Below are 11,685 nucleotides of genomic sequence, written 5' to 3' on the forward strand. Positions count from 1 at the left end.
TTGCATACATTTTAGGTCTTTAGGCATTGTTTTAGGACTTAGGAGATTGTATTAGGTTCCAAGAGAAGTTTTGCATGGTTTGGGAGTGTTAAACAGGTGCTTTTGGAGCTTATTTGGAGTGGAGGATGTGATTCAGATGGAGTTGAAATGATCAAAAATGGTGAAAAGGAGCAATTTTGGGTTTCTCGGCAAAATGCTGTACTGATGGCCGAAGATTCTCGGCCAAAATCCTTCCCGCGGGTAGAATCCTATGGATTGAATCCGATAAACCAAATAAACCTTTCAAGGCTAACTACCTAAGAAAGAAAACTCAGAAAGAACAAGAGAAAATCTCGATTTTATTGATGAAAAGTGAATAGCAAAATACAAAGGAGTCTGGCTCTTTATATAGAATCGTAAAAGAAGTGCAAAAGACAAGAAAATTAAATGAAAGCAGTAATTAAGTTGAATGACCACTCGGCTCCCTTTGAATGTCCCTTCGGCTCCTTTCGCGAGTGATCCTTGGATTTCTTGTAACGGCTATTAACTAACTTCGGATAAGAGAGATGTGGCCCCTTAACCTCATTAAAACCCCATCCGGTAAACCCAGTGGGACAAACCCGGATGCAAGGAAAAAGAGTATCAAGGAGCTACACCGTCCGAGTAGGTTAAAAGCGTTACAGCTCGGTTGTTTAGTGTAGCGTTCGTAAACTTGGCCTTCAGCACGGTGCATAACTGATAGAATCATGGAACCGGAGGAAACAAGGGACGAGGTGCGAACTGAGGATAGGCCCGGGACACCAGACCATGTGGCCGAACTAAACAAAGTCGAGGTTCAAGGCAAGGCACAAGACCAAGAAACCGACCAGAACGACGTCCTGGCCATGCCAACTGGACCGATGACCAGGTCGCGTACCAAGAAGCTTATGGGGGCAAACCAACAAGTTCTCACCGAGCTAAGGAACCAAGGCCGAGCTGACGTCCTAACACCCGCTCACACAGTCATGACCGTTCTCATGTATTCTGGTCCGAACTGACCTGGTTGGGGTGTTGTGTTAATACTCTTTTTCCTTACATTCGGTTTTGTCCCACTGGGTTTTTCGAATGGGGTTTTAACGAGGTTAATACACGCCCATCTCACGACCATGGTTCGATTCGCGGCTAAGTATAACGGTCAAGAAGCCCAAGAGTCTAGCGAAAGGATGCGAAGGGTTACCCAGAAGTCCGATCGTTATTCAACGTATCTTTACATTTATTTCGTTTCATTCAATGTCTTTAATTTCCTGTAAAGACCTATGGTCTCCCTTTAGCCTCTATATAAAGGCATCGATGTACTCAGAATTATCATCACTTATCATTTATAAAATTTCTCTTTTGAGTTTTCTATTTTGTTCTTCAAGAACTATATCGATATTTTGGTGGTTAGCCATTGATTGATTCCCGGTTTATCAAGTAGTTTCATCCTGCTTGACGCAGCCTTCGAATCCAAAGTGAGAGAGAGAGTTGTAGTCTTATTTGGGGCTTAGGGAATTTTGGGACTTGTCTCACACCCTAACATCCGATATCGCAACCCCTTTTGATCATCTTTGTGCATCCCCTTGTTTCAACCTTTCTTTGAAATTGGGCCTAAGGAAATTCGAGGAAACCCTCACGCCTTAGCATCTCTTTCTCCGAATTGTTTGGAAGTAAGGATCTATCAACGTCCACCGAGCCAAGTGTGTTACAATTCTAGGACGGTCTTCTATCAATAACCTCCAAACGGCCATAGATAACTTCTTGGCTCGGGACCGCGTTATTGGACCAGCGAGCTCGGATAAATCCGTACTTGGGTCGTCCACCTCGTCTGGCTTTCCGTCCTGAACCTCCACTTCGCTTAGGTCGGCCAATTGGTCATCGGAGAGATGCTAAGGGGTGAGAGGTTGTCTCGAAGGTCCTTAGGCCCAGCTCGCGAGAAACAGAAACTGATCGAGGGAATGGAAACACCAAGTGATGATCTCGCGGGTAAAGGATGAACAGGCGTGAGACTTGATCTCGAAAATTCTGTTGCCCCTAAACTACTTTGAACGAAATCGAAACAAGATGTAAATGAAAGGCTGCGTCGAATCCTATGGATTGAATCCGATAAACCAAATAAAACTTTCAAGGCTAACCACCTAAGAAAGAAAACTCAGAAAGAACAAGAGAAAATCTCGATTTTATTGATGAAAAGTGAATAGCGAAATACAAAGGAGTCTGGCTCTTTATATAGAGTCGTAAAAGAAGTGCAAAAGACAAGAAAATTAAATGAAAGCAGTAATTAAGTTGAATGACCACTCGGTTCCCTTTGAATGTCCCTTCGGCTCCTTTTGCGAGGAAGAAGCAAAAGAAAGTTCGAGCCCGGCGACCAAGTATGGATTTATCTAAGGAAGGAACGTTTTCCTGAGGAACGGAAGTCCAAGATCTTGCCCCGAGTTGACGGACCATTCACGGTTTTGAACCGCATTAACGACAATGCCTACCAGATCGATCTCCGAGGTAAGTACACGGTCAGCTCGAGTTTTAATATTTCTGACTTAGTTCCTTTTCTTCCAGATGGACCAGACTTGAGGACAAGTCCTTTTCAAGAGGGGGGGAATGATACGACCATGGACGAGGTGCGAACTGAGGGTCAGGCCAGAGAACTAGTTCAGGTCGGAAATCAAGACCAATTGGCCGACCTAAGCGAAGTGGAGGTTAAACAAGATGTAAATGAAAGGCTGCGTCGAATCCTATGGATTGAATCCGATAAACCAAATAAAACTTTCAAGGCTAACCACCTAAGAAAGAAAACTCAGAAAGAACAAGAGAAAATCTCGATTTTATTGATGAAAAGTGAATAGCGAAATAGAAAGGAGTCTGGCTCTTTATATAGAGTCGTAAAAGAAGTGCAAAAGACAAGAAAATTAAATGAAAGCAGTAATTAAGTTGAATGACCACTTGGCTCCCTTTGAATGTCCCTTCGGCTCCTTTCGCGAGTGATCCTTGGATTTCTTGTAACGGCAATTAACTAACTTTGGATAAGAGAGATGTGGCCCCTTAACCTCATTAAAACCCCATCCGGTAAACCCAGTGGGACAAACCCGGATGCAAGGAAAAAGAGTATCAAGGAGCTACACCGTCCGAGTAGGTTAAAAGCGTTACAGCTCGGTTGTTTAGTGTAGCGTCCGTAAACTTGGCCTTCAGCTCGGTGCATAACCTCCAAACGGCCATAGATAACTTCTTGGCTCGGGACCGCATTATTGGACCAGCGAGCTCGGATAAATCCGTACTTGGGTCGTCCACCTCGTCTGCTTTCCGTCCTGAACCTCCACTTCGCTTAGGTCGGCCAATTGGTCTTGATTTCCGACCTGAACTAGTTCTCTGGCCTGACCATCAGTTCGCACCTCGTCCATGCTCGTATCATTCCCCCCCCCCCTCTTGAAAAGGACTTGTCCTCAAGTCTGGTCCATCTGGAAGAAAGGGAACTAAGTCAGAAATATTAAAACTCGAGCTGACCGTGTACTTACCTCGGAGATCGATCTGGTAGGCATTGTCGTTAATGCGGTTTTAGTTAATACCCCATCCGGTAAACCCATTGTCGTGAATGGTCCGTCAGCTCGGGGCAAGAGCTTGGACTTCCGTTCCTAAGGAAAACGTTCCTTCCTTAGATAAATCCATACTTGGTCGCCGGGCTCGAACGTTCTTTTGCTTCTTCCTTTGTTTGCTTTCCTTTGAAATTGCTCGGTTTTCTTTTGAATGTTTTCCTTGGCTTTCTCGTGCATCTGTTTGACCAATTCGGCCTTTTTCTTGCCATCTAGATTAAGTCTTTCACTCATAGGCAAAGGGGTTAGATCAAGCGGAGTAAGCGGATTAAACCCATACACAAGTTGAAAATGAGAAAACATTGTAGTCAAATGAACCGAATGATTATAAGCAAACTCAACGTGTGGCAAACAATCTTCCCAAGTTCTAAGATTCTTTTTAATTACAGATCGCAACAAAGCTGATAAGGTTCGGTTAACTACTTCAGTTTGTCCATCAGTTTAAGGGTGACAAGTAGTTGAGAAACACAGTTTAGTTCCAAGTTTGGTCCAAACGGTTTTTGATATATTCATAAATTGCATCATTTAATGTACATATTCTAGTCCAAATCATGTCTCATTTGCATGCATTTTAGGTGTTTAAGCATTGTTTTAGGACTTAGGAGATTGCATTAAGTCCAAGAGAGTTTTGCATGTTTTGGAGTGTTAAACAGGTGCTTTTGGAGTTTATTTGGAGTGGAGGATGTGATTCAGATGAAGAAATGGAGTTGAAATGATCAAAAATGGTGAAAAGGAGCAATTTTGGGTTTCTCGGCAAAATGATATACTGATGGCCGAAGATTCTCGGCCAAAATCCTTCCCGCGGGTAGCTTTCTCGGCCAAAAACACGTACCGCGGTCAAGTCTCTCGGCCAAAATTCCCGGGTGCAGATACATTTCCGAAATCGCGTCACCGGAAGCTCTTGCCGGCAGATTCAGCTGTCGGAGTCTTCATAAAAGTTTGAGATAATTGAGGCAAGAGTTCATAACAGTTGGAATCAAGGCATTTGGACCACGGAACTGAAAGATATGGTAATCGGAAGACGAACAGGTCTCGCACTCATTCCGGAGCAATCCGATACCCCTGAATGATCGCCTGTCCGGGGAGCCTTCCGGTCCGATTCAGACGGTGGGTGATTCATAGAAGTTGGAGAGCATTGCATCACGGTCTCTTAGCAAGTGGAATCGTGGAATTCGGACGCGTGAGCAGAGAGATAAGCTTGTCGGAAAGAACCCCAGTCTCGCAGGTATTCCGGACCGAGCAGATCAGTTCTAAAGGATGCGAAGGATGGTGCACTTCCAGGCCGATTTAGTTTCCGGGTCCTTCATGAGAACCAGATACATTTGAGTCTTCTTTCCAGAACGTCCAAGAACATTCAATTCGGATCTATGAGCAGAAAGATACGGACTCCGGAATGGACACATGTCTAGACGCCTCTCTCTGGTCGTGTACATGCACTGCAAAGATGTGCCCTCCAGGAAGCCTTACACTTCCCAAGCACCGAAGCTTCCTTCACAAAAGTTGGAGATAAATGACTCCTCTGTCTTCTGCAACCGAAATCATTCAATTCGGACAAGTCTCATAGGAGTTACACTCTCCGGAATGCGAAGTGGTCTAAGCTGCTCTGGATGCTGCGAGATGGTCTTGCGACTTGGTTAACCCGCAGGCCTGAAGATGAACGCCTGAATGCTGATGCTGCGAGTTGATATGTGCGGGTAAACTATCACTGGAAGAGGTCTGAAGCTCAAGATCAAGAGAAATGCTAAGTCCACAATCGTGCGACTTAGGCATGCGAGTTAGCCGCGCCTGGAACTATGCCGCACGATCACTCGCAAATCACTCCGACTTGAGCCTGCGACCTAGGTGCAACAGAGACCAACCCGCACAGTTTGTACATTCTCCAGAAACCGCCTTAGCCCTGCGAGTTGGAGAGGAAGAAGACCAAGCCGCAGGAACACTCGCAAAACACTCCTACTTAGGCGTGCGGCTAAGACAAGGCGATTCAGGCTTCACAAGACAAGTATTCATCTACTGCGACTTAGGTGTGCGACCTGGGACATACTGGACTGACCCGCAGGATTTCCACTTGACCCAACTGAGCCGGGTCAGTACCCAGTTTGTCCTGGGCTGACCCGGTCCATTAGCACTAGGTATATATAGTTTTTTTGGGAGAAAAACCCTGGACATCATCTTCTCTCTTAGTTTCTCTCTAGTTTTCTTTCCATTTTAGTGTAAAAACGTTTTTGATTAAGAGAGATCTCAAGGATTTAATCAATCTAAGTCTGTTTCTCATCATCTCATCATCTCATTTCTGCTTCTAATCATGATTAACATCATCTCTTGCAAAAGATTAGATGTGTTCTTCATGATTAGTGAGTAGTCATATTTTAAGCTTCTAGGTGTGTAGATTAGGGTGCTTAGATGTACATTAATGATTGTTTAAGCTTAGATTCTCTTCTCCTTTCCTTAGTTAGCTGATCCTAATGCTAGATCCTTGCACATCACTTGGGTCTAGAATCTGGGTTTTTCATGCACCAAAAGTGTTTGATGAAATGCCTGAATGAAAGCTAACTAAGGGTTTATGCATTAATGTCATGGGAATGATTGTTAAATGCATGAATGGCATATTAGAACTGTTTCTTAATGCCCATTGATTCATATTTCACAAATGATGATTTGGTTTGAAAATGGATTAGTGTAGAGGTTAGTGCCTTCATGAGAGGATTAATCTAGATTAGAGTTCTAAGTTAATTGGAATTTGAGATCATATGATGCTTGCTTTATCTTTCTGTATAAGATTCAGTCTTTCTTAGCTCTTATTTTGATGCACAAAGAGGCTGTCTGGTCATGTTAGACTTGGAACCTTATGCTTGTTAATTGCTTATTCACTAATGGGAATTAGTCTTGAATTGGTAATTAACAAAGGGATTTCTGTCATGAGAATGAATTAATCTGAATTGGAAGTCTAGACTAAAGATTTGCAAGTGTTGCATTGTTTGCTTAGCATCATGAATTCACATTTAAAGCACCCTAATCAATGATCACATCTAGAGGTTTAGCTTTCTTTTTATTTGAATTTGAGTGTTTGTTTAGTTTCTCTTGCTTGTTTAATTCTTAATTACTGTTTGTTCTTGCTTGTTTTGTTATATGCTTTTAGATAATCTTGGTTACCAACTCATCTGCTTATTAGACTTGGATTAAGAATTGATCCTCATAGTTCTAGTGTCTAGAATCTCTCCATTTGGATTGATACCTCAAGTGCTACAATGACATGAGTAGTTGAGGAATTGATCAAGGATTGAAAAATTCCTACTATCAGTTTTCCAAAAATAGCTAAGGAACTTAGTGTCCCGATCTGAAACAATGGTTCTAGGAACCCCATGCAATCGGACAATCACCCTAAAGAAAAGGTCAGCCACATTCAAAGCATCATCGGTCTTATGGCATGGAATGAAATGAGTCATTTTAGAAAACCTATCTACGACCACAAAGACCGAATCTCTACCTCTCCTAGTTCGTGGCAATCCTAACACAAAGTCCATAGAAATATCGGTCCAGGGCTCACTAGGAATGGGAAGTGGGGTGTACATACCTGGGCCTTGACTTTGGGTTTTGGCCATCTTGCAGACCGTGCATCGACCACAGATCCGTTCCACGTCGCGTCTCAGGTGCGGCCAAAAAAATGGTCTTGCACCACGCTCAGAGTCTTAGCTACTCTGAAATGCCCCATTAGTCCACCTCCGTGTGCTTCCCTGACAAGTAAATCACGAAGAGACGTGTTAGGTATGCATATCCTATTTTCATAAAAGAGATAGCCATCACTTTGGTAATATTTGCCATGGGAAAATTTCGAACTGGCTTGGTAGACTTCCTGGAAGTCTGGATCAGTGATGTAGGCATCCTTTATCATTTCGAATCCCAACACCTTAGCGTCCAAAGTGGTAATCAAGGTGTATCGACGAGACAACACGTCGGCCACTATGTTCTCTTTGCCCTGCTTGTACTGGATGACATAGGGAAAGGTTTCGATGAATTCCATCCATCTGGCGTGCCTCTTGTTAAGCTTCTGTTTACCCTTTAAGTGCTTGAGCGACTGGTGGTCCGTGTGGATGACGAACTCCTTTGGCCACAAGTAGTGCTGCCAAGTTTGTAGGGCTCGGACTAAGGCGTATAATTCCTTGTCGTAGGTCAGGTAGTTCAAAGTAGCTCCACCTAGCTTCTCGCTGAAGAAAGCCACAGGTTTCTTCTCTTGCATTAGCACGGCTCCAATTCCAACTCCCGAGGTGTCGCACTCGATCTCAAACCTCTTGAGAAAGTCAGGTAGCACCAGCAATGGAGCATGGGTGAGTTTGTGTTTCAAGAGTTGAAAAGCCTCCTCCTGAGGTTGCTCCCATTTGAACCCGACCTCCTTTTTAATGATCTCGGTCAAAGGCGCGGCTATGGTACTGAAATCTCGGACAAAACGTCGGTAGAACCCAGCTAGTCCGTGGAAGCTCCGAACTTCACTCACAGTCTTTGGGCTCGGCCAGTCCCGGATTGCTTTGATCTTTTCTTCGTCGACCTGGACTCCCTGCGAACTTACCACGAAACCTAGGAAGACAATGTTATCCGTACAAAATGAACATTTCTTAAGGTTCCCAAAGAGACGTTCTTGCCTAAGCACATATAACACCTTTTTCAAATGCAACACATGTTCATCTAAGGTCTTGCTGTAAATCAAGATATCATCAAAGTAAACTACCACGAAAACACCTATAAATGACCTAAGAACGTGATTCATCAAACGCATGAAAGTGCTAGGTGCATTAGTGAGTCCAAAAGGCATAACAAGCCACTCGTAAAGACCATGCTTAGTTTTAAAAGCCGTTTTCCATTCATCACCTTCTTTCATCCTAATCTGGTGATAGCCACTTTTTAAATCAACTTTAGAGAATATGCATGCACCATAAAGCTCATCTAACATATCATCTAGCCTAGGGATGGGATGGCGATACTTAACCATTATGTTGTTGATGGCTCGGCAGTCAATACACATCCTCCAAGTTCCGTCCTTCTTGGGCACGAGTAAGACCAGCATGGCGCATGGACTCATGCTTTCGCGAATGTATCCCTTAGCCAGAAGCTCATCCACCTGTCTTTGAAGCTCCTTGGTTTCGACTGGATTAGTACGGTAGGCTGGTCGGTTAGGAAGGGTGGCTCCGGGTACGAAGTCGATTTGCTGCTCAATTCCTCGGATGGGTGGTAAGCCACCTGGGTCGTATTCCGGAAAGACATCGGCGAATTCCTGCAAAACACGAGAGATCCTGCTCGGTAAGACCGGCTCAGGGTTAGTATGGCTAGCCAAAGCGTCTTTGAAGATGAGTAGAACAAAAGGTTGCTTTGTAGCCAAGGCATATTTCACCTCGCTATGCCTCACAAGAAAGGATTCTTTGCTCACGGGATTTCCCTCACAAGCCATTTCTAGGTTTTCCTCAGACTCTCTCTTTTGATGTGAAGTGTTTTGGGGTTCGCTCAAAATGTTTTTACCTTTGGAGTTTTGCTCCAGCTTGACCTGATCAAGATAGACTTCGTGTGGTGACAAGGGTGCTAGGACAATCTTGCGACCTTGGTGTTCAAAGGTATGTTTGTTTGAAAAACCATCATGGATCGCCTTCTTGTCGAACTGCCACGGCCGTCCTAGAAGTAAATGACCGGCCTCCATCAGTAGAACATCGCAGACGACCTCGTCCTCATATCGTCCGATGGTAATTGGTACGGTGACCTGCTTGGTGACCTTGAGTTGCCTCTGGTTGTTGAGCCACCGTAAGTTATAAGGGTGAGGGTGCTTACGGGTTTCCAAACCCAGCTTATCAACCATGTTAGTGCTAGCCACGTTGGTGCAACTTCCTCCATCGATTATCAAGCTACACACCTTTCCTTGGACCAAGCACCGGGTGTGGAACAAGTTTTCCCTCTGATCTTCCTCCTTGTTCCGTTCTTGTGCTATTAAAACACGCCAAGCTACAAGTAGCTCTCCACATACAGCTCGCTCCTCGGTCTCTTCCTCGTCATAGACCGGTTTAGTATCCTCGTCGTGATTGGATACGATCTCTCCGATGTCGAGCAAAAGCATTGCCCGCTGGTTTGGGTATTTATTGGCGTAGTGTCCCTTTCCCCGACACTTAAAGCATTTGATGTCACGCGTACTGGATGAGTTGACCTCGGCCTTGCCTGTGTTCTGGTTCGGTCTGGTGTCCGTCCTCGGTTGGTTGTTAGAACGCGAGGGGTAAATTGCCTTGTCGTCTCGGTAGGTCGGTCGCGAACTAGATCCAGGGGTAAATCGATTGGTACCCTTTCGTTTGAGCTGTTGCTCCACCAGAATGGCCTTGTGTAGCATCTCGGCCATGTCATTGTATTCTTGTAACTCCATACGATCCTGCAAATCCCGGTTCAAGCCACTTAGAAACCTGGCCATGGTCGCGTCCTCCGGCTCGAATACGTCGGCTTTGAGCATTAAGCGCTCCATTTCTTGATGGTAATCCTCCACGGATTTGGTTCCTTGCATGAGTCTCCGAAGCTTGGTATGTAACTCCCGATGATAGTGGGATGGCACGAACCGCTGTCGCATGAGAGTGGCCATCTCATCCCAAGTTTCCACCGGCTGCTCTCCATTGCGATGGCGACAGGTCACAATCTGGTCCCACCAGTCGATGGCATAGCCATTAAACTCGGAAGCCGCCAAGTTGATCTTCTTCCTCTCCGATAGATCCTGGCAATTGAACACGATATCCACTTTCTTTTCCCATTCTAGGAAAGCATCTGGGTTGTTTTTCCCGTAGAAAGGGGGAATCCGTAGTTTCATGCCTCCTAGGTCGTTGTCATTACGCCCTCGAGCCTGTTCGGCTTCTCGTCGTTCATGGACTGGTCGCTGAGGTCGTCCTCCTTCACGTCGGTAATTTCTGGCAGGAAAAAGATTGCCTCGGTCGCGGTCTCCTCCAGCTCGGCCTCGGTGTGCACCACGGTTGCCTCGCAGCCTGACTCGGCTGCTACCGGATGAGTGGTTATCCGCGTAGAATGGATTTTCCATCTCTTGCTCGAAGTTCCGATCCAACGGATATGCATTGGCTCCTCACGGTTCTGATCGTTGGCCTCCTCTTGCCTTGGCTGAACTTCAAGCCGATCCATCCTTTAACTCATACGCTCCACCATTTCGGTGATCTGGTTGAGTTTGGCCTCCATTTCTTTGGGAGTATACCACCGAACGTGGTTACCGTCTCTGAATGTGTAGAAATCGCAGTCGCTCAGAGAAAAGTCAGATGACATGCATGTACCTCGCAAAAAGAACAAACTTGTTAGTAAAAATCCTTACTAGTGTTTCCCTCTTTGATTCACTCGCTCTCTTATTAATATCACAAACCCACAAGAGATTTTCTTCCGGTTCTAAAGGAGTTAATCGATTCACGATGACTGCCTGTAGGTTCCCTTGGTTTATCAAATGTTTGAAAGGAGAAGAATAAGGAAAGATAGGTAGAAAAGAATGTGTTTTTTTTTTTTTTTGACTTTTGATCTTCTTTTTTTTTTTATATATATAACGTAAATAGAGAAGATGAGATGAGAAAAGGCGGAATTTAAAGAGATAGATAAACACTACCGATTAAGCAAGTGGGCTCTGATACCACTTGATACGATTTCCCTAGGATTTGCACTTGCTTGCTTGGTAGAGGTTGATAAACTCGGCCAAAGTCGGTTTGATCGGAGAGATGCTAAGGGGTGAGAGGTTGTCTCGAAGGTCCTTAGGCCCAGCTCGCGAGAAACAGAAACTGATCGAGGGAATGGAAACACCAAGTGATGATCTCGCGGGTAAAGGATGAACAGGCGTGAGACTTAATCTTGAAAATCCTGTTGCCCCTAAACTACTTTGAACGAAATCGAAACAAGATGTAAATGAAAGGCTGCGTCGAATCCTATGGATTGAATCCGATAAACCAAATAAACCTTTCAAAGCTAACCACCTAAGAAAGAAAACTCAGAAAGAACAAGAGAAAATCTTGATTTTATTGATGAAAAGTGAATAGCAAAATACAAAGGAGTCTGGCTCTTTATATAGAGTCGTAAAAGAAGTGCAAAAGACAAGAAAATTAAATGAAAG

At 44.5% G+C, this 11,685-nt stretch overlaps 1 protein-coding gene across 1 annotated transcript; it reads right to left on the bottom strand.

Annotated features, from left to right (window-relative positions):
* Positions 1 to 7,221: 7,221 nt before the first annotated feature.
* On the bottom strand, positions 7,222 to 10,623 carry LOC112088448. Its single transcript, XM_024158731.1, has one exon. It carries the CDS (start codon positions 10,621 to 10,623, stop codon positions 7,222 to 7,224), a length of 3,402 nt encoding a protein of 1,133 aa, XP_024014499.1.
* Between the last annotated feature and the right edge of the window lie 1,062 nt (positions 10,624 to 11,685).

The sequence above is a fragment of the Eutrema salsugineum genome, unplaced genomic scaffold (assembly GCF_000478725.1).
Source record: "Eutrema salsugineum unplaced genomic scaffold, Eutsalg1_0 scaffold_8, whole genome shotgun sequence".
NCBI lineage: Eukaryota > Viridiplantae > Streptophyta > Magnoliopsida > Brassicales > Brassicaceae > Eutrema > Eutrema salsugineum.

Bases quoted from the DNA above. Each gene is read 5' to 3' on its own strand.
- LOC112088448 (XM_024158731.1), bottom strand. From the start codon at position 10,623: ATGGAAAATCCATTCTACGCGGATAACCACTCATCCGGTAGCAGCCGA.